The sequence below is a fragment of the Sturnus vulgaris genome, chromosome 4 (assembly GCF_052056855.1).
Source record: "Sturnus vulgaris isolate bStuVul1 chromosome 4, bStuVul1.hap1, whole genome shotgun sequence".
NCBI lineage: Eukaryota > Metazoa > Chordata > Aves > Passeriformes > Sturnidae > Sturnus > Sturnus vulgaris.
Window position 1 is genome coordinate 38,703,372 of NC_142246.1, and position 23,168 is coordinate 38,726,539.

At 37.8% G+C, this 23,168-nt stretch overlaps 1 protein-coding gene across 1 annotated transcript in view; it reads right to left on the reverse strand.

Moving 5' to 3' along the window:
- Positions 1-4,058: 4,058 nt before the first annotated feature.
- Positions 4,059-23,168, reverse strand: part of CPE (carboxypeptidase E) — a 55,718-nt gene continuing 36,608 nt past the window's right edge. The window contains exons 2-9 of the mRNA XM_014878556.2: positions 22,737-22,933; positions 20,803-20,970; positions 19,755-19,872; positions 18,542-18,724; positions 12,498-12,637; positions 10,408-10,507; positions 7,923-8,041; positions 4,059-6,745 (exon numbers count right to left, since the gene is read on the reverse strand). Coding sequence (XP_014734042.1) covers positions 6,647-6,745; positions 7,923-8,041; positions 10,408-10,507; positions 12,498-12,637; positions 18,542-18,724; positions 19,755-19,872; positions 20,803-20,970; positions 22,737-22,933 — 1,124 coding nt within the window. The 3' untranslated portion in view covers positions 4,059-6,646. The remainder of the gene's footprint in view (positions 6,746-7,922; positions 8,042-10,407; positions 10,508-12,497; positions 12,638-18,541; positions 18,725-19,754; positions 19,873-20,802; positions 20,971-22,736; positions 22,934-23,168) is intronic.

The following is a 23,168-nucleotide window of genomic DNA, read 5'->3' on the forward strand; positions in this document are numbered from 1 at the left end:
TTCGGTCGAAATGCAGGAACAGATTGAGCTCTGCAGCCTTCAGCACAGTGCACCACGGGCACCTGGTGCCTCAGAGGCAATGCAGGGCAGCCACACAGCTACACACAGCTCTAGGACACACATTTTATAACATTTCTGTGAGCACTGCCTGGATCCCAGGCTTCCCTAGGCCCTGTTTGAGGTTTGCCCTTTGCCTGGCTCTCCCCAGTCAGGGGCACCCAGCCCCTAACACAAGGGTCAGCCTGGGGTTCACTTGCTGCCATAGGAGTCTAATTTAGACATAAAACAAGGAGCCTGCATTCCCTTTATGGTAAACAGAGTAGGTGCCTTTAAGGATTTCTGGGCAGTCAAATGACTAAAATAGCCCAGGAAAGATGACATGCATTCCTGCCCTGCTCCCTTGCTCCCACACACGCTTATGTATGTGTGCACACAGTGAATCCAAAAGATAAACTTTGCAGTACTGCTTTTCTTTGCAGTAAGACCTTTCTAGGTCCTAGGTTTTGTGCAAAAACAGACATCCAAAACTTTTATTTATGTTTATTGAAACCTCGTAACACTGGGACTGGAGTGAGTGCCCTCCTTTCCCACACATTGATAATAAATGCTGTGCAGCACAAGCCAGTCAGTTGTTTGTCCTGCTCCCAAAGCTGCTTCTGTATTTTATCCAAAACTTCTTCAAACTGAAAAGCATTCCCTCCCCCACAGGAAACAAAGCAGATATGCTGCTATATGCATATACAGGGATAAATATGAGTAACATGATAAACCTTCAAATATATTACCTGAATCTGAAGGGGAAAGTAGGTGGTGTGACATTTGCTGATACTCCTTTTCAGATTGGAGTTTCTTCAGTCACTTCTCAGAGACCATGTCTTGCTCATGTCTAATCTATGGAATCCAGGAACAATTCCCAGCTTCCAAGTCTTAACGTGTGTCTCCCACACTCTGGTGTAGAGGCACAGGCACAGGCCAGCTCATCCCTTCTGTACCACCAGGAATGTGAAGCAGCTGTGTTCTGCTGAGAGAGCCCCAAGCAGGCAGGCCAAAAGCAAGCTCCTGGTGGGGTCCCTGTTCTGGAGACCTGAAGATTCACAATGCCAGGCCATGCCAGGGAACCTGGCTGAACCAGAAGCTGCAGCACCCCCAGTAAATTCAGAGTTGTGCCAATTATGGTATGGACAGCAGAGAGGAAGCTCTGAATGCCCCACCCCTGGAACTGTTCAAAGCCAGGATGGATGTGATTTGGAGCAACTTGGTCTAGTGGAAGGTTCCCTGCCCACTGCAGAGGGGTTGGAATTACATAGTCTTTGAGGTCCCTCCAATACAAACCATTCTGTGATTCTGTAATTCTAAGTGCAAACTTGGGATCTTTGTAGACACCAGAAAACCCTGTAATCCACTCCTGATGGGTCTTGGCACAAGTGATCCTTGAGCTCCTCAGGCTGGGCTAGTTTTTGACACACCCTGCAAAAGAACTGGAAGCAGCCAAGAAAAGCCACATGAGCAGATATTTAGTGAGCTGAAGGGAGGGAAGTCAGACTGTAATTTTGTACTGTTCTTGGCAGCTGAGTCCTCTCTCGAGTGTTGTCCATAGTTTCTGAAATGTGTTTAATTTACCTTTTGTGAAGGGGTGATGGAATATGGGGGAAGGGTGTTGGTTCTACACCCTTGGATACCAGCACACCACAGAGATGATGCTCTGCTAAGCTCATGAACTGGAATCTCCTATTGCAGCATGGTCTTGCAACACTGTGGACCCCTCTATTTCTGCCAGGCTACTGACAGATGGCATGTTCATCTAGCTCTGTATTTTGTCTCTAAATTAGGGCCCTGATCACATTCTCAGTGGGTGAATGTAAGAAAAAAGGCACACAGATTTACCTTCCTATTTTTGACTGAGCAGCAGTTCAAATGCTTAAGCGAGCTCTAGGCTGCAACTGGTCCAGCTCACCACCATGATTTCTACTTTGTGTCCTGCAATGAATCTCAAGTTCCATAACCAATTCTGCACATTGTGAAAGCAGACTTTATTTCTTGTTTATTATTTTGCATCTTTCTTGTAGAAAATATGAAAATAACTGCTGCTAATGCAGAATGAGCAGCCCTGACAGCAGATAGTTCTGATTACTCAGATTCTAGGCTTAAGGGTAATAACAGGAACCTTTCCAGAGTAGCTTTACCTTAATACTAAAGACATGGACATACTGTACTCCTAGAATCCCACAGCACCATAACCTTATTCAGCCTTTACTAAAGAATAATTAGAAAAAAATCTCTGTAAAATCCACTTATTTCACAATACCAGACTGCTTCCAATACATTTCCAGATGTCAAATTCCCTCTACATTCCCAATGCAGGAGCCAAATTCTTGATCTTCTCTCTTTGACAATTTCCACTGTGCACAGGGATGTGTGATTACAAAAATCTGTAGTGGCTTAATTGAATATGAAAGGAGAACCAAGATAAAATAACGTGGATTATTAACTATTAATTCAGGGAAAATGTAGCAGTGTGATAAATGATGCCTAATCATGGATGTTTTTAAGTCATTGCTGAAATCGAGTGCCTGGGGCAGAGAGGTAAAATAAGGAGGGATGAACAAAGATCAGCATTGAGAGGCCATTTAACACAATTAATATACTCCCATTATCACAGTTAATAAAAGCAAACAGCAGTTGTTTCTAAGTATCTCATTTTTACACTTCTGACTCTAGCACTTGTTATACTGCTGAAAGCCTTGGTCTCTGCATGCATAGGATTACATTAGCTTCTCAGTTGTCAGCCACTTGTCTCCCTAAAGCAGGCTTTAAAAACATAACCTTGAAGCAAGCTCACTTGAAACCCTCAATGCCAGGAGGCAAACCAATCCACTGTTTTGGGGTTTTTAATGCCATGAATTTCAGAAGATCTCTTGAGTATGTTTGTTTTCTGGGTTTAATTATCTGAGTCAGAAATAATGGAAGAGAGGCTGTGTCAATGACCAAACCTATGAGCCAATTTAACAAGCAGTAAATTATTCATAACAGACATAACTCTACAAACAGAAACACAGGGAATAAAATGCCTGCAAGGAGATGATCAGAACAAGTATTTTGCATGATTCAGGAAGGCAGAAAACAAGCATTGCAGTGGCATTTCTCAGTCCTGCATTTCCAGAGCTAATCCCAAACAGGAAACAAGGCACTCCTTCAGTGGAGCAGGTTTACTGAGAAGCTCTAGGGAGCTGCTCTAACTCAGAGGCCGTCACTAAACTGCTGCTATTCTACAGCCTCCGCAGACATGAGTCAAACTAAACACACATATGGGAGAAAATCAGCTCATTGGAACTGCACCTTTTAACTTTAAATTCAAGCTTCTCTAAACCTATCTTCTCTGAAAATTCTTCCTTTCATGGTCTAGTTATTAAGTGTTCCTAAGACACCTGTTAGAGCTTTCAAAAAAACTCAAGAGAAACTTGGTAGCAATTCTTTCTAACCTATCAGTTTTAATTCACACTTAATTATTTTTATTAGCAGCTCAGAACTAGCCAAGGCTATATGTGAATTCACATCTATGGATGCCAACACCGCAACCTAGCTGGGAAACACAATTTAGATGCAGTAATTTTATTTGACTGGTTTTCTATAATCCTGACCCCTGCAGTTATAAGGAATGTGTAGTACCACAGATTTGCAAACACACTGCACACTGTGCTTTCTAATCCTAAGGATCAATATGGCAAGTGATTTGTAAATGCTGTAAGAGAGACATGCAAAAGTGTATGCCCTGTCCACTCCAACTCGGCACAGAGGCAGAGCATCTCGTTACTATCTCTTACTTGACTTGAAAGCCTCCATTGCAGAAGTGCTCATAGACGTATACTCCAAAACAAGGATGTTCTGGCACAAAGTTAAGGGGCTCTGGACGGCTCTCAGTGGATTATCAACACTAATCCTGGTCTCCTTTCTCTGTTCAAATTAATTGGGATATGCACCCACTGAGAATGTTAATGGCATACTTTGCAGACATGCACAGCCAAAGAGGTCACACTTTGAACCTGCAAATTACTCACACATTTTACATTTTAAATAAAAGTGTAGATTTATTGTACAATAGTACAGCATGTGCCTTTTTAACCAAAAGCTCAGCATCACATAACACTTTAATCTTCCATTAAACATACACAGTCCTACAACATAGCTCAGCTCAGAAAACTACATAATGAATTAATTTATTGAGAGTCCTGGCTACACTGTTCTTTAGGATGTTTACCTAGATCAAGAACAGTGTCAGTGGTTCTGGTGCTGTAACATTTAATCATTTTAATCTCTTCTGAACACAGTAATAGCAGGCAGTCATCTAGAGCACAACAAACAGATCACTAAAGGGACACCACATTTAATCGCAGATGTATGAAACAGTAGACCAGAGGATCCCACACACATCACACAGGTATGGATTAGAAACCTGTCATGAGATCACTTTGATGTAATGTCTGCACTAACTATGCCACAGGAAGACTGGATGCATGACAGGCATCGTACCATGAAGTGTCATTTGGATTGAAATTCTTAGGTTTGGAAGAGGCAGACCAGGGTGTTCTGTACAAATATACACTTGCCTTATTACATTAGTGTACACTCCTGTAGCCATCTGCCCACGTGACTGCAACATCTTGTTATAATTCATTTTTATACCATTTGCTTCAACTTTACCTGGTTCAGTCAAAAACAAGATCATTACTGACAAATACAGAGTGTTCTATGCTACATCTTCGCCTTTCAAATTGTCACAGACACCCAGGCTGGCATAACAAGGCATCCTTTATGCACGCTCTTGTGCACAGCTAGCCACCAGGTGTTACTAAGACACATTCAGATAAGATTCTTTATTTGCCACTGGGTTTTTTCATTGTAATGGAGATTCAAAGCTCATCATTATATAAAGCAAATTTCCTCTGAAATTTGGAGTTAAACATTTACAACCCAAAAGAGCTGCAGGTTACATCACAAACTCTTGATCAGAGAGAGAAAGTTTATGCTTTTTTATTGCTGTTCAGTTTACCATTGTGTCTCAAACCTTAGCCTATCCCTTAAAAGGATCAAGTGCAATTTTTATTAAAGAATTTTAAATTCTCAGAAAACAGTATTTGCAGTAAATTTTTAAATACCCAAAGGAGGTAAATTTGAATCCTACTCCTGATTATGTGATTTTTTCACTTGCAGCAGGAGTGTGATAGTGCACTCTTGATTGGTTCCGAACGACCATCAGCTAAAATAATATGCTAATCAAAACACAGAGAGTGCTATTAAAAAAAACAGAGGAAGGAAATCTGTATCAAATATCTGATCTTGAATTAAAATAGACTAGCAATATATGTAAGCTTTCAAACAGACGAGATGCTTAGCTTATCTCAAGTAGCAGAACAGGAGTCATTTCCGAAGAATTATACCAAACTTGCACCTACTATGGTCCATGTGTATTCCCTGGTTCTGTAGATTTCACTCATCTTAGCCAAAATACTATAACATGTTAATTAAAGTATCAAAAATGAAAAGGGAACCAAAAAGAACTGTTTTAAATCAAAGTTGCTTTTGTATCCTCTTCACCAATTTTCTGAAAATTTCACCACACTGAAAAAATTTTACTTATCTGTCTTGTTTCTAGTTTTATATAAGACTAGCAGAAGAAACAGAGCTTGAAAAAAATCCATTCTTGACTTGCAACTCTAAAAATACAATCTCAGTAGATTTCCAGTTCATTGTCTAAACTGTAACATTTTGATAGCCTTCAGTGAAAAGATGAACTTTTAACTGATTATCTAGACATCACTGATACTAGTAAAGATTGTTGAAAAGGTAATTATTTAATTAAAACATCGCCTGAAATGATTTTTTTCTTGCTGTAAAACAAACACAAGCAGCATATAAATGAGATGCACTAGCTCTTCTTCTTCCACTCAGAATTTCTAATTTGCTTAACAAGTAATGAGAAATAATTAAAACCTGATCTTCAAACATTATCAACTGTTTAAGGAATAAAGCTCTGTTTTTTCCTGAATTCATTCTATGCCATCTTTAATAGGAGTTTATGCAGTTTGTTTCTGTTTACTAAAATGAAGTCAGCTTATGTTTCTTACATATTTAAATAGCTCCAACACCAGAGACATACAAAGTTTTATACTGAATTTTAATCCTTGTAAATCATTATTACACCACACACTGTTATTATAAATCTTTTCAATAACATCCATTATAGAACTCAGTGAAGAGCACTGTCTACTACTATGCACTGTCAAATATTTCTGGCAGCATCAGTAATTGACTACAGCATATTTCTTTTCTAAAACCAAGTGTTAACCTACATATTCTGAACTTGCAAATAATACACAACAGACTGTCATATAGGCTGCATATTCATTCATTTTTTTCTGATTTTTATAGAACAGTAAATTTTCTATAACGATATGAAAGAAAATTATTAACTTATTTATCTACCTAGGAGGCTAGTAGTTATTTGTAATCATATTAATCAAAAGATGACTGAAAAATTCAAAGTTAATTATTGTGAAGTGCACAAAATCTAGAATATAGGGAGTTTCCACAGTACATTATACTAAGTCAACATATAATAGATTAAAAGCTGTAAAGCCAAAATCCTCATTTAAAAATTTAGTGTTTCTGACATCATCTTCCACCATTCCATCAACTCTTCTTTTTCCTCTTCTTTTCTTTCAGACAATGACTCCAGTTCAAAATCAACCTGATTAAGAGAAACAATCAAGAACATCAGTTAGATTTGCAGATAGAGAACAGTTAGGTTTTTAAGAGCCATTTATTGAAAGAAGATGCTTAACACAAACATAAGGCTTAGAGAGATACCTTCTGGTTTAGGCTAGGTTTATTCCAAAGTGTCTTGAAGCTGATTTAAATATGTGCAATACTAGTATACAGTACAATAACTTATCTAAAAATACACACAGGTGAGCAAAATTTCCTAAAAAACCAGACGTCTGTCCACTTGTATTTCACTTGACTAAAAATTTCAAAAAGTATGGGCCAATGAAATTAAAATTGAATAACAGCCAGCCACATAAATCATATGGCATATTATAAAAAGTATCATCAGCATATTGCCAACACAGATCACAGAATATTCTGAGTTGGAAGGGACCCATGAGGGTCATCAAGTCCAACCCTTATGAGCTCCATTCTCTGACCAGCTGAGCTAATCCCAGCTAACACCCAGCACTGCAGATCCCCGCCACATCACATCATGCATTCCATTTTATGCCATCAAAAAGATCCGGGAAGCTTTTCCTAACACACAGCTCATTAATGTAGATACAATGTGCTGCTTTAGTATATCTTAACAGGTGATTCACACTAGTGAAATAGTATTTATTTTAAATACCTCCACATCTGTACATAGAGTGAATTAAAAATGCTTCTGAAACCTTAGATGCAGTCTAAGTCTTATTAACCTCATATGCTGGATATCTATGCAAGGCATGGCCCATTGCTACCTTTCTGTATGGAGCTGACCACTGATTTTAACCTAAGTAGGTACTCATTTGATAAATTAAATTAAAAATATGTCTCAATCAAAACCTCAACATCTCTTTACTTTTTATGTTGTGCTGTTAAAAGATATGCTGTAATCTTCTGATTGGCTATTCAGACATGTACCAATAACATGTTTAAGTATCTCAGTACTGCCCTTCTTTGTGTCGTTTTATTATAAATAAGAATGCCAAGAAGAGTATCCAATGAGATTACTCTCAGTGGCTGGTGCATTAAGTGCTGGAAGAGTAATTTCCAGACTTTCTAAATTAGCATGTTCTAGAATATTTTGAAAAAATCACCTCCTGCTACCACGAGGGAAAAAGGGACCTTTTAAATGTATAATAGATAATAAACCAACATATGTGAGCACTTACCACAACAGCAGGGCTAAAGGGCACAGCCACTTTTTTAGTTATTGCTAGATAGCCCGGTGCTGAGGCTGTAACTTTGTAATTTCCAGGCACAAGCAATCTCCAGTAATCACCATCCTTAGCTGTAGAGAAGAAAAAAAGAATCAAATATATATGTCTAAGACTAATTACACAGCTAAGAAGAAAGGCTTATATGTCAGTCTTTTATATTCCTGTCAGCACTTTCTTTTTGACTGCCTGAAAGGATTCTTCCTTCTTTCTTTCTTTTTTCCTTCAGTAAAAGCTGCATGTATATATTTTATATATATATATATATATATATATAATATTTACTTCCTGTCAGGTAATCAAAAAAAAGATGTAAATTTTGAAGTTGTGCTGGAGCTCCCATGAAAGATTTTCCCTGCTAAGGCTGAAGGCTCTCCATCAGACTGAAGAAAAGGACAATTTTTCCACCTTAGAAGCACCCCACAGCCAATGTAAAATCCCTGCTAAGTGTGAGATTACTTGCAATGCAATACAGATTTTTAATGTTCCTCAGTATTCTGATAATCCAAACATAAATAAATTTTATTCTCATCATATTTAAATAAGTGGGACTACCTTTCTCATCTTTCAGAAAAAGCTCTAAATCATAATTTCCTAGAATATTGCATATGTATCACCCTTGAAGCATCATTATCTACACGTTTCAGTATCCAGGCATTGTGAAAGGTTTTTTCCTTTGCTTCAGGGAAATGAAGAAATGGAAGCTTGATCCACTCAGGTCAAAGAAAGGCTCCTACTGCACTGTTACTACAGATTATCTTTTCAAGTCACAGCATCAAAACTCATCATCATCTTCTCTAGAAATGACCCTATCACATTTTCACAAAGACTCAGATCTTCCCTGCACCAGCACTAGGCAATGATCTAATTTGTCACAGGCTAATAATTTGAATTTCTCTACCTCCAGAAAACACTGCAGGGCTATTCTAAAGTTCAGCAAGAAGTGCCATTTACAAGACTTGGCCATGCTCTTTGTATTAGTCTCTTAAATGCTTTTTCACCATACCTGCAGCTACACAGTGTAAAAAGGGAAATATTACTTAAATGTCTCCTATTTGCATGGTCAAAAAAATGTCAGTAGTCAGTCCAGTTGTTCCGAGATTTTTCTCTTCATAAAACAGAATGGAAAAACAAATACTGCAGTAGAACTACAGCAGTGATCTAGTCTAATTCCTGTCCCTGGAACAAAGCACAGTCTCAACTCATGAATAAATAAGCAGGAGAGAAGCCAAAGAATATTTCTCCTTCATTTTGACTGTGCTAATTTCCAAGTACTTGTTTTCATCCATCATTGTTTTGACAATACATGACTTTCAGTCTTATACACACTCAATGATGTGAAAAGATTTAGGATTAGATGCGACTTTTGTATCATAGAAGCATGAGCTTCTCTCTCACATACCTCCCTCTCTCATACCTCCAAATACCTCTTTGCAGTTTATTCCCTTTTCATTATGCCTGAGAATTTATTTCCAGTCTCTATACATTTTGCCTTCTTGTTTACAGTGACAGAAGGTAACGAATGTTTTCACAGACTGTTCTCCTGCTTGGCAGAAGTGCTGGCAGTCTCTTTGCAGGTGATGTGCAAACACAGATCAGAGGTGACTGGATATTCTACCAGTCCTGTTCCATAATATTCTGCATTTCTGTGACAGTATAGCGAGACATAATGAGAAAATGACCATAAAATAAGCTCATGCATAAAGCAGTGACATTTACTTATTGTTTTTCTAATCAGTATCTTTTGCAAATAAAAAAAAACGTCGTTCAGGATAGGAGACCCTAGGTGTACAGGATAGGTTGAAAGCTGGCACACTGTGTGAGCTACCTTCTGAACTCATTCCTAGAACAAAGCACATTGTCACTGAGGAAGTGACATGTCATTTTCTGTCAACACCAACCAGCACAATGCCTTCATCTTTCAGAATCACCCTTCTGAAAAATCATCATGTAATTGTAAACAGCAGAGAGAATTTATCTTTGCTGAAGGAAGTTATGTAAATTGAAAATCTGTCAAGAATTTACATACCAAAAGGTATGACTGCATTGTGAAAAATGTAAGATTTTTGGACTAAAATTTAGCCTTCAAACTAAAAACAGCACTGTTGACAGGGCTTTAAATCCTGCCAGAGCTGTGAAACACTATTTGCTTCACAAATCAGAAGACAGACTAGAGCATTAATAACCAAGAGGAACCCAAACCAATTTACACCAGAGATCCATGAAGTTAAAAAAAAAAAAAAAACAAAACTGCCTCCGCTACTCTGAGAGCAAAACAAAAGTGAGAGATTAATAAAATCCTGTGGGCAACAAGCTTCTTGAGGCACAATGTACCATCCTGGCTTCAAACTTTTGCTCTCTTCAAGCTGCAGTTTAAAAGATGGGAAATGGCTCCAGGTTACTAAGCCAAGGAAAAGCAGTGCTGAGGTACCACACTCACCTGATGTAACATCATGGCTTATCCCCTCCACAGAAATTGTAGCATTTGCTATTGGATTGCCCTGAAGATCTTTAACAAAACCCTTCACTCCTCGATGAATCTAAAATAAATAAGGTCATCGACAAATGGTAAATAAAAACTTTTTTAGAAAAGATGGCATTTTTTGGCAATGGAATATCTACTGATGTATCTAACCAAGCATGCTATGAACCCCACAGTCTACAGGCTAACCACTATCAACAATAAATACTAAATATCATAATGGAACAGAGAGTGAAGAGGAAAAATAATTCAGCAGGTAATTATAATAATATATCTGTTCAATGCAAGTAATTCTCAGAAATACACAGCAAATCATAATACACGTAAACATTGACTTTCAAATCTTTGTTATATTGAGAATTAATGAATGCATGGAAAATCTTTGAAAGAACAGCATACAGAAACTTTTTTTTTTAAAGTTTCATAAAACTGTAAGAATGTAGACATAATTTCTCAAAGGTGAAGCATTAGCAAAGTAAATGCAGTCACTTGGACTTAAGTGGGAAATCCCTCTGTGAGATGCTTGAGCTTTCTTTTGCACACCCAAAACATCCACTTCTGTGAGCTGGGACCACAGAGAGTCACAACACTCCCCTCCTGGACTGTGGGAGAAGGGCAGTGGTGGGTGATGTCCTTGCTCCTTCACATTCAAGCTAACAGCCTCAGCAGTGTCTAATGTGTCTGCTCCCACTATATATGAAATTAAAACACCGATATGATCTCAGTGCAGAGAGGCCATTCCTGACAGTGCATCTGTCAGCACAGTCTGAAAGCAAACTCCTCAGATGCAAGAGACTGAGAATCAACTGCTTTTTCATGTCCAGAAATAGGGAACTCTCAGTACTGGGGACGAGGGGATGTTGGGATGCACCTCATTGGGAGCCTGGAAACAAAGCAGTAAAGTACTGTGAAGGTCAGGTTCTCTCAGATTGCATGTCCTTTGAAAAGATTTGTGGATCCTGAGTTTATTTTGAGATATTGATCTTCCCCTTTATGAACCTATATGGTGCATTCAGCTGCTATAGTTTAGTTCAGATTCCTCTAATATATACTGTGGGAGAAGCCTTGGAAAAGCAGAAATTACGTATTTGCACTGTCCTCAGCACTCCCAGGGGAGCTGGAGCATAGACCTGGCCATCTTATTCTGAAAGAAGATAAAAACTGATGCCAAACAGACCATCTGAACTTCAAGGATAAAGCCAGTAGCTCTGCAGGAGCAAAGGAAGTTGGCAAAATGTATCTTATACAGGAACAACTTTGCAAATTCAGTGACAACATAGCTTTCCATGAGCCAGAGAAAATTAACCCTGTGCAGAGGAGCTGAACAATTTGAGATGGATTCCATAAAGAATGGGTAAAAACCTGCAGGACATGTACAGTTTTACCTCAGCCTACTGATAATGTTTTAACAGTATAACACTTCAAATATTCAAATATTTCAGATTTCTGGCTAACTAAAGCATTTCTGCATAATTGAGTCCTTAAAGAAATGCATGTATGAATTGATTTGCTCTTCTAACAAAGTGTGTTTCTCATTTCACAATCTCAGGTGTGCAATCACTAATGATACCATTGATATTTGTAATTTTTAACTACAATATTCAGGTTTCAGAAATTCTATATGGTCTAATCCAGCTGCTCAGGTTCCTGTACATCCATAGAATGATCCATCCCATGCCTGCACACACACTGGAATATCTGCAGAGGGCAATCCATCTCTCTGAAAACACACACCAGCGCTGGGAGAGTCAATCATAGACTTAAGATTTGTAGTTTTTTTCATTGAGGAATCCAACACAAATAATTTAAATTAAATGTCTGCAACAGCTTAAGCAGGTTGAGAAGGATTCTACACTGTAAATTTATCCTTCTTTTCCACTCTTCATCCACTTATTTAGAAATATCACACAGAATTTACCACCACAGAGACAAATAAGAATTCAAGTAACATCTGGATGAATATGATATTTTGAATTAGATGTTCACAAAGCACAAAGTTCAGAAGCTTTATGCAAAGTAACTAGTTTTGCCATCCTCTTTTGTGCTACCTGCTCAATGTAATTTATAAGAGAGTTCTTGTTGTCCTCCCAGTAGCCCTTCAGTGTTTCTTCAGGTGGGAATTTTTCACAGCTAAGCTCCACTGTGATTTCAAAGCAGTTGCTGCTGAGGTAATTGAAATCCTGCATTCCTGCAATGCCAGAAAAGAGAGGTTGTGATGCATTTTGCATGATTCTGAACTAAGTAAGGGGGGACACATGAAATGCTGGGACTATTAAAAAAAGAAAGCTATAGATACAACTGATGCAGCTCTACTTCATCTGCTTAATTTTGAATTCAGAAGCTTTAAATCAGAGAAACCAATAGGACAAATAATTCCAAAATACATTTTCTTCCCAGGGGAAGTTTAGAAATGCCTTGATTAACAGGCTGAATATTTCTACTTGATGCTTCACGTGACCTGTATACTCTTAGTTCACACATTTTTGCATAACCGACATATAAATTACATTTTTTTCTCTTTGGGAAAGAAAATTATTTCAGATTACAGCTAAAATATTTCCATATGAAAAAAATAACCAAAAAATGATGCTCACCTTTTATTCCAAGAAGAATGACAATTAATTATAAAGCAAGTTAAACATAATAAAGTGACATTGAATAAGAGATTTATAAAGATGGGTCAAAAATGTGTTTGGTTTTTTTTCTGAAAATATAACCATTCATGGTAGTAACATTTTACATGGAAAATATTTCTTTGTCAAGATTTTCTGCACAGATTTCAACTCTTCTCCACCAAAAAAATGCAAAATAAAACTTCTTATAAAATTTATTTACATGGAAATTTTTCTATGGGTAGGGTTTCTCCAACTCAATGATCTGCAAAATCAATATTAGATAGCCTTTGAAAGAGAAGAGAAACATCACTATAAAGACAACTTTAATAACTGAAGTTTTAAAACGTAAGTAGCACAGTGGCATCATCACTAGGAATAAAAACTTGATGAAGAATATGCATTCTTTTAGTTTTCTGAGCCCCTCCTCTTAGTATATGGGTATGCTGGATATTTGCTTGAATTGCTCAGTCAAAATCCAAGGAGGCTTCCAGTTTTGTAACTGGATCAACCAACTGGGAAGGGACAGTGGCCATCCCCAGGAGTGTTATAAATATATGCTTTGTAGAAGCTGATGTAGGACTATCCCTCACTTTCCCAGTCTGTCTAGCTAGCAGAGTCAGTGGATTCTCAAATGGAGGCCTGAAAATAAAGTGGCTATCAAGCCTGTGGAGAACCCATATGGAGGTCACTGAGGGATTTAGAAATGTTTCTAGGACAGCTAATTCACTCAGCCCTGTGTTCCCCTATGCAAGCTACATATGAGACCTGAGTCTCTTTACTAAGCACCAGTGTTGTTCACTGGTCCCTAACTGCCCAGAGAGCTGATGTCACATCCCAAAGAGATCCCCAAGGACAGCAGACTGAGACAGGTGGGATTTTGCCAACACGTTAGGGTGAAGAGGTTCTTTTCTGCCAACCAGGCAACAAGACTCCCAACTACTGACAGGCACAGGGATTTTTCTGATTGCTAAAGAACCTTTTTATTTCTAAACCATTTTTTTTAGAAAAATTACACAGAAGGCCAAGGCTTCTGGGAGGGATGATTCTGATGTTCCAGCAGGCAGAACTCTTAGATGGACCATTCAGCAATACACAGCAAGAGAGCAGTGGAGTCATGAGTAAAATCCTGACAGCAGTGCTGGCTATAATGCATCCATTCTGGACACAAGATAATGCTGCTTTTGTTGATTTTTGTACTTCTTCTAAAAGAAAGAAGGAATGCATGAAGAGGAGAACAGGGAGCAGAAGGGCACAATGTAATTTTACTGTGGTGACAGTAGTTCTTGACCATTACTGTTCCAATTCTCAGAAAATTTCTTTCCTCCCAAAATATTCCTCAGGGATGCCCTAGTTACTCAAGAACAGAATAAAGAAGCAATATATTTTCCAGCTTTCTGCACAATATCCATATCCTATAGTTTGTTTCCGAAGGCCCTGCCTTGTCCAAGGTTTGTGTGTTGCTCCTGAAAAAATTCATCTTTTGCATTATTGAACTGCAGGAGATGATCTGAATCTTGGGACAGAGAATGGGGTGAAGCTGACAAAGGTCTAACTATGGTCCAGCACATATGTAATCTGGAGCACATTGGGCTGTGCTCTATCTCCCTGTTCACTACGGTGCTTAGGTGCAAACACAGGAAAGCAAAACATTTCTGTAGATTTATTCAATACTGCAGCAATCCTTTGGTGCCCCTGGTCAAGCCCTCGAAGTGCCCTATCCATGGCACGTATCACATGCATGCACATCACCACGCTCCCAAAGCCTCTCACTGTGACAAAGTGTAGCACTAACTTTCTCACACTTTCACAGGAACTGCCCTCTGAAGATCAGAAAGGCTTAGATACCTCAGATATAACTGAGATTCAGCAATGAATGCCTTTTATTGCTGACCATGAGGAGGACTTTGAAACTGAGAACACAAAAACGTCTCTGTTGCACTGCTCCAGTGACTGAGGGACTATAGTATCAGTGCTTACAAAAGTAAGGTTAGAATATGGGGAAAAAAAACAACAACTTCTTCAGGTTTTAATAAAGGAACACTAAACTTCATAAATAAAGTGGAATGCAGTGTGTGCCCCTGGCATTCAGGCATCTGAATTACTTATGACTTTGAACTGCAAGCTACAGCAATAAGTTAATTCAGTTTCTACACACAGAAAAGACAGTAACCTTTATCGGGACAGGACATACTTGAATGGGGAGAACATTAATGCCTCCTACATTACTGTTGAGTGAAATCCTAAAAAAACCTAACACTGCTTCCAAAACTGGTAATCCAAGTTAGGAATTAGTTGGGGGCTAAGGGTGATTTGAGAGCATCTGAAAATTTAAAAAGGACACTTAAACAATAGCTTAATAGTACAGCAATGTAAGCTGATTTGAAAAGCTATTTTTGTAATGGCATGAATCTGATTAGACTCAGGTGACTCTGTAATGACAGAAAAAGCAGAACAGGCATGTGGCTACGTAGTAATTGATTACTATCTGTTCTTCTCATTTATGGTTCCAGATAGGTACTCCACACAAAAGATACATTAAAAAGTCATTAAGAATGTTGAAAAGTTACACAGTCAACAGCTAAGCAAATGCCAAAATTACAGCTGTTTGTGCAAATTTAGTTTGGCTTTCTTGTGCATGAGTGAAATCATTAATTACATATTGATAGAGAGAAGGCCTCCATTAAAAACAACATGGTTTTTATGTACAAACTTGTTTTTCCCCAGAGTCTGATGGCTAGAAGAGCCATTCTGGAACACAGAAGAATGACCTCTTTGCCTTTGCTTGCTGTCTCTGAAAAACCTACACAGATCAACTAATTACAGATGACAACTACTACAAGTGTAACAGCATCATGGCCTCAGACTTAGCACAAAGGTGCTCTTGGGGGGAAACTTTTCTCTATACCCCTGCTCTACAGAAGGAAGTAACTACCAAACAGAAATGCTGAGAAAAACCTCACAGAAAGTATAATTAAGAGAGAGAAGAAAGAGTCAAATATTCCTCCACACCATCCACTCTCTCCACCCAGAAAGCCAGAAAGGGAAATTGCCACCTTGCATGAGGTTGATGAGGAAATCCTGAGGTCAGACAAAAGGGAAGGACAGAACATGAATGCAATGGAGGGTTCCTCCTTACTTCCAGCTAGACCCAAGGGCTGTCAGCAGATGTGTCTGCCACAGACGTTCAGCCTTCCTACTGAAACAATCCAGATATTCAGAAAGACATGAAAAGCAATCCAGAGTCAGGAGAGCCATCCATACACTGCCCCTGCAGACTGAAGAACAGTGAAGATTGCTGCTGGCCCACCTGTCTTTTACAGAATGTACAGGTCCCTGAGGATCAATTACATGGGCAAAGAATGGATGTTGCACAACTAGGGGCACCATAATAAGCTCTGTAGGGCAACAGCACCTATAATAATTCATTAGAATGAAAAATCATCCTTTTCTAGGTCAGAGCTCTTGGTCTGATAAGGTACTGTCAAAGGCAGAACCTAGGAGATGACCAGGAACAGAGGCAGAAAATGGGTAGGAGTGGATACTGGAGCTATGTTCAGAGCAGAAAGGAATATTTAGTAGCAGAATGAGAAAGGAAAGGAAAAGGGGAAAGTGAGGGACAGAAGCACAAAGGAACCCAAGCATGCAAAGGTAGAGAAGTACCACCTTAGCTCCAACAGGAGCAGATAAAATTGGAGACAAGGCCTTCAGAGTTTCTTTTGATATATTCCTCACTCTGGTAAGGATGTGTACAGTGTACTTTCCCTAAAGAAACATAAATGGCTTTTCAACAGCTTATGCTGATGCTACCTTTAAGTTCATTACCAGAGGGACAGCAAAAGATCTCTGATACCATCAATAACTTAATTGCCACATTTTGGTTTTTAGATGGAGCTTTTCAGATTAAAACTTCCCAGAAAATTTTCACCTGAACTGAGCAGTGTTTAGTTATTTTCCTTAGCACTAGACACAGAAAGAGCAGAACTGTTTTCACTGAATTCTATTTGCTTTTTTTAAGTCAGCAAACACTACCACGGAGGGCTTGTTCAAAAGTCACAGCTTGCCAGTTGATTTCTACATTTGAAAAAAACCCCCAAACCAATAATAGATTCAATCCGTAAGGTCCAAAGTACATTGTTGTCTCTCTATTTTTATTAGCTACACCATATTAGGATGACAGATCCTGTTTAGCACGAGGATTCCTGCCTATTAACGTCTGTACAAATATGAGAAAAAGAAAGGTCTCACTTGGGGAATTAGCAGTCTGACTTGAAATAAGATCCAAAAAGAGGAAATCAAACTTTCCAAAAACTTTTTCCAATGGAAAAATGTGACTTTGCCATATGCAGTTTAATCAGAATCAAAGCATTTCATCAAAACAATGGAAAAATTGCTTTTCATAACATTTTCTTATGGAAAAATAAGCTGAAGTTAAATATATCCACATTTTTAAACTATTTTTTAGTATTTCATTAAGATAAGCTTTAAGTGAATTGAAACAAATTTTAACTATTAAACCTTTCAATCTTTTGTTTATATTAATTTTTTCAGCTTTTGCAAACTTCAGTTTTCAAGGGTGTTTTAATGGCTCCAATTCAAAGCATGAAAAGCCTCACAAAAAGAGATATTTTGGGGTTTTAGTTACTCTCAGAAATTTCAATATTTTACTTCACACTCAGCCCCTGGTGATCACTGGTGTGTGAGCACTACCAACAACTATAGTCATTATTCTAATTTCTTCACAGGAGTTTAAATATTTTTTCTTTTAGTACCACCTTTACTGTAAGAGAAGCAGAGTTAGGCTACCACTTGGGATGTCTAATGCTTTGAGAGATTCTTACTCACTTCAGGTAAAAATTTAAAATTCCTTCAATGACTGTAATTGAGTAGCAAGAGAAAAGCAAAGAATAAAACAGTTATGTGTGTTCAAAGTTATTCAGCATAAATCAACAAAAACAAAGCACAGGCAAATCACTCCAACACAAGCTGGCTTAGAAATCTTCAGCTCAGTTTTCATTCCAAGTTTAGCAGAGGCAGAACACTCTAAGATTTAGATATCCCAAGACTTGTATCAAGCAACCAGGCTTCTCCACTTCCTTCAGCTTGGATGCCTTCGTTATTGAGGTTCAAATGAACCATCAGCAGTCTGCTCTAATGAGGGTTCGTCAGGGGATTTTTCACTCTTTTCTTAACCCCTTCCCCCAAAAAAAACTCCCTTAATATTTCATGATAGCAGAGTGTATCCCTTGCCCACTGTAGAACTATTAAATTTGAAATGACCTGGAGCCTGAAGAAACACTGTAGAAAAAGCAATAAAAAGGAGTATTTTAATCGTTATCACAGTGAGCTTATCAGATTTTATAGATGAACTGTGGTGAGTGATCAGCCTTTAATTTAGCCTTAACCAGACCAAAAGCTGTGGATGACATAACTGAAGCTCAGAACAGCCAGTGACATGGAATCCCATGGGATGGGCTCACCTCCTGGGACACTGTACCATGCACCACCATTAGTTGTTCCATCCACAAAGCTGCTGTCATCATCATTTTTACGACACGGTGGTCTGTTTGGGTCAGACATAGCAGGGTTGAAAGAAGAATAACTGCGAGCCAGGCTTTGAAAAATAGCATCATCAGGGCAGGAGCTGTACTCATGAGCACTGCCTAGGGAGGAAAAAAGTTCCATGAACAAGGATTATTAAAAGGGCAGTCATAGTGACTAGGCTCACAGCTTAGATCACCAGCACTGCATAGCAGAACTGTGCCTGAAAATACTATGAACACAGGTAAACGTCCTACAGCATCACAAGTTACTATAGCATCATCTTTTTAACGTTAGCTTTCCCCATTACTTCAACAACTGTTGCCCTATCATTAAAGTGGCTAGTCACAACAGTCTCAATATTTATGAAAATACTACTTTAAAAGTGAACCAAAAAACCTAATATATTCTAGGCTTTAGATATTTTTTTAGAAGAACACACAGTTCAAAAACACAGATGTCTCCCTAAAGAGTATTACAGGCAGATATTAGAAGGATTTTCAATTAAACTGTGATAGAGTCAACTGAAAGAAGAAAATCACAAACAATATAATTTCATGAAACTTCAGTCATGTGTTCAGCCCACAGTAGCAGAAAAAAACGAATATTGCTGAATACTTTATGATAACACCTATGCCACAATGTGATCCCTTTTATAAGGGACCAATACTGAAAATGGCAGGAGTGATAGTTGTTTCTGTTAGCACACTACTGTTTTCAGAAATTCATTTTTTATGGGTGCAAGAAACCTTAACCTAGACACATCTTTCTCACTTCATTTAACAGGGTACAAACAGCCCCAACTGATTTAAGAGCTAAGTTGCCTTGATTATTATATCTGAGGCACTATGATTCCCTCAAGTATTACATCATTTTTGCCATGTAAATCTACTGAAACAAACCGTCATCTTCAAAACCAGAAAATATGGTCATACAATGACTAGCTTTAAACATGGGATTAGCACGATAAAATAAGTCATTACAATGCAATGACTATAAAAAATGTTTATATATTTTTCAATTTTTATATGGTTTTGCAGTGTTTTATGGTTTTGTTTGAAAGGTTTATAAAATGGATCTTAGCTAGCAGTGAAATAAGTATAGAATGAAATTTTATCTCCTACTATTTCATGTTAACTTCTATTTACATACCACTCCGAGTCTCATCATAAGGATAATTTGCAACAAGGTCTCCTCCATGCAGATTGGCAGAGAGCACAAAGGGAATATCCATAATCCAGTGAATGACACCTTTTGTTTCAGGAGCAAGCTACAGCAAAATAGCATTATCAGAGTTACAAACTGATAATCCAATGCAGAAACATTCAATTAAATACAGTGGGCTTAATCATTACCACATACACTGTGCAAGACATTTAAGTGAACAGCAATTTTATTCTGGCTTCAGAGAAAATTAAGTAAGTCCTTACATTAGATTTATAATTATATTATATATAAGTGGATTAATGTAAGTCCAAAACTGGTGTCACCTATCTCAGACTAAGACTACACAAAAAGCAATCTTTTACTTCTTCCCATAATGGATAAAAACAGCCTACACAATTTTAAATATAGGGAAATAAAATAATTAAAAATAAATGTTGGTGCAGTCTTTTCTCTGCATGGAAAGTAAAATTACTTTATTAATATTTTGAATTTGAGGACAGAACACAGCTATTAAGGCCACAGTCCTATGGGACTGCAGTCACAACACTCAATTTTCTAGAACTTCCTCTGGGGGTAAACACAAGAAGATAAAAATCCCTCCTGATATACAGCTGCATATTAAAGGCTTAAACTTAACAAAAATGCATGTGTTGTATGGGAGGATAGCTATCTAGCTAGCAATATAATTAAGCACAATGCACAAGGGAATTTCTGGCAATGGTAAAAATGCAGAATATTTGGAAAACCAGCTTAAAATCAAGAGAGAAGGCTATACAAAAAAAATACAAAATATCTTTCAACAAAGGAATTGTGTAAAGATTAAGATGGATCAAAAGGGTTTACTACAGCAATCCATTTTGGGGAAAAAAAATCAAGAAGCATCAGATGGATAAAGTTAACAAAATGAACAAAACATTCAGAGCAATGTGAACAGAAAAGACCATACACACAGCTCTTAGGGGTCACTACTGTTTACTTACATTAAAGGGCAGAGATGGACATGTCAGTGACCTGACATTCAACCCCTACTTACCTTGGGATTCTGGTCCACAGCCTTTTTCATGTTCTTCAGAAGATGGTTGTTTGGGCCACCTTCTTTCTCATTAATGTAAACTATTCTGTCAAGATCAGGAAAATTTCGGTTCAGATCTATTCCTTGGGCATTGCTTCGACCAACAAACCAGTCTTTAAGTTCACCAGGCTAAATGAGGAAAGGGAACACAAAGAGAAGGGAGATGAGTAGATTCAGGAGATTACATATCAAACTTTATATGAGTATATTTACTTCCCATGTGCTTGAGAATAAGAAGGGATCATGTGGGAGAAAAAACTCCTGAGAAACCAAGAACTGAGTCAATCACCCCTATTCCTTCCTAGAGCTCTGTGGGGACAAAATCAACCTCTATTTCACTGACGTTCTTGCAGGACAGGCTTATTCTCAAATGGCACACTTGGACTAAGGATGAGGAAAATTAGCAGCAGTAGCAGATTTTTCAGTGCCAGTGGTGTCTTCCCCCAAGACTTGGCTTTTCACCGTTGCCTCACATGCCCTGACTGTGAATTACAGATCTCACTACAGCGAGAGTCACAGCACCTGCAGATTTATCTGGAAGCCACAAGGAATGCTTGCACTCATTTCAAGTTCCTCTAAATAGCTTCAGGGTAAAGAAGGACCTTAATCTTTACTTGAAACTTTCATTGTGTCTGTCAGCCTTGTAAACTGAAATGATAGCAATGAGAATTTTTGCAAAATTATTTCTTTAAACTGATTCTCTAAAGTTTTAGATTTCATTAAGGAAATGCCTTCAGAATGCATAGTTTCCCTGGTTTCTCTGTGTAAGATTTCAGTACTCTTTAAAGTAGGTTAAGTTTGGTTATTGGTTTTAATCTTGGGGTATTTGAATCTACTGTCACACTCTGTGTACAGGATCAATATATTCTTAATTAGAACAGCATTACTAAATAGAATCTTATTATAAATCATATTTAAATTTTAAGGCAGACGTATAAAATCAGGTGTACTTCGGCTACGGAGCAAGGGTTTCAAATAATATTACAGAACCTCTGCAGAGAGAGATTTCAAAGTAGTAAAATGCCACACCAATCTCAGGACAGCTTCTGCTTCACTGCCACGAGAGGGAGATGTGTGACAGAATATAAAGAGCCTGTGCATATTTTAAAATGCTTTATGAGAATCAGTTTAATACAGATCTTAATAAGGTCTGACTTATTTAATCTTAAATACCCACATGAGAACTTTCAACATTTCAATATTATTTAAAAAATAAATATACCTTGTAAGCAAGGAAATTCTTTTTTTTTGTTTATAGCAAAATACACACCAGAATCTGTATAACAGGGTCACTACTTCACTTCCATTTGCTAATTATGCATTAACACATTATATGTTTCTTGACTGAGTCATCACCCTAGAATGCATACTAAGTTTTCTTGACTAATACCTTAATTAAAGTACCTCATGCATGAAATTAAGAATCAAAGTTATTCATATTAAAAATATGGCTCATAACATTTGTTGTTTTGGGACCAAGCTCTGGTGAACGTGAATAATTTTTTAAGTGTATTTGCATGGGAATATCCTTAAAGAAAACAAACTTTCCCTTTTCTAGCATTTTTGAAGCATCATTTATTACTAGTTTAGGAAGCTACATATTTAAGAAGCATTTCAGTCAGTGAACTTAGAAGAAAGAATATGCATGAAACATGAACATAATTATATTTTAAAATCACAAGAGAGAAGGCTACTTGTTGAAAAATCAAGCATAAAATCCTCCTTGTTAAACATAACAAGCCTACTCTACTATTAGGAAATACTTTGGTTTTGTTGTTCCATGGAACAATTGCCACCAGGAGTCCATGGATATCTGTAAAACTGTTAGTCCAAGAGCCATTATGATAAAGCTGACAGATATTGATAGCTATTCTTATGCACACAGCCTTACAAACCTGGGATGCTGCCTTCTCAAAGCCATCTGGGTTCAAAGATGGCATGATATGGATACGTGTGCTATGGATCAAGTTGATAATAGTATCATTTCCTTTCTGGTATTCATTACACAAGTACTGTGCCAAGAAGATGAGTAACTCCCTTCCAACAGCTTCATTCCCGTGCATATTCCCAACATATTTAAATTCTGGCTCTCCTGCAAGAAAAAGGAAGAACACATCTTAGAACAACATATAAAATCATCCATGGACTGGATCACACTGCACACCTGAGATGTGCGTATGACTATTACTACAGCTGGGCATGGTATTCCCAGCAAGTTTCAAACCTCCTTTAGGAAAAGGGATTTAGAGCTTTTTCTAAACTCTGGCTTAACAAATGCTAATTAATATTCAGCTGTTGGCTAAAGGCAGAGCAAGAAGAAAAGAAGT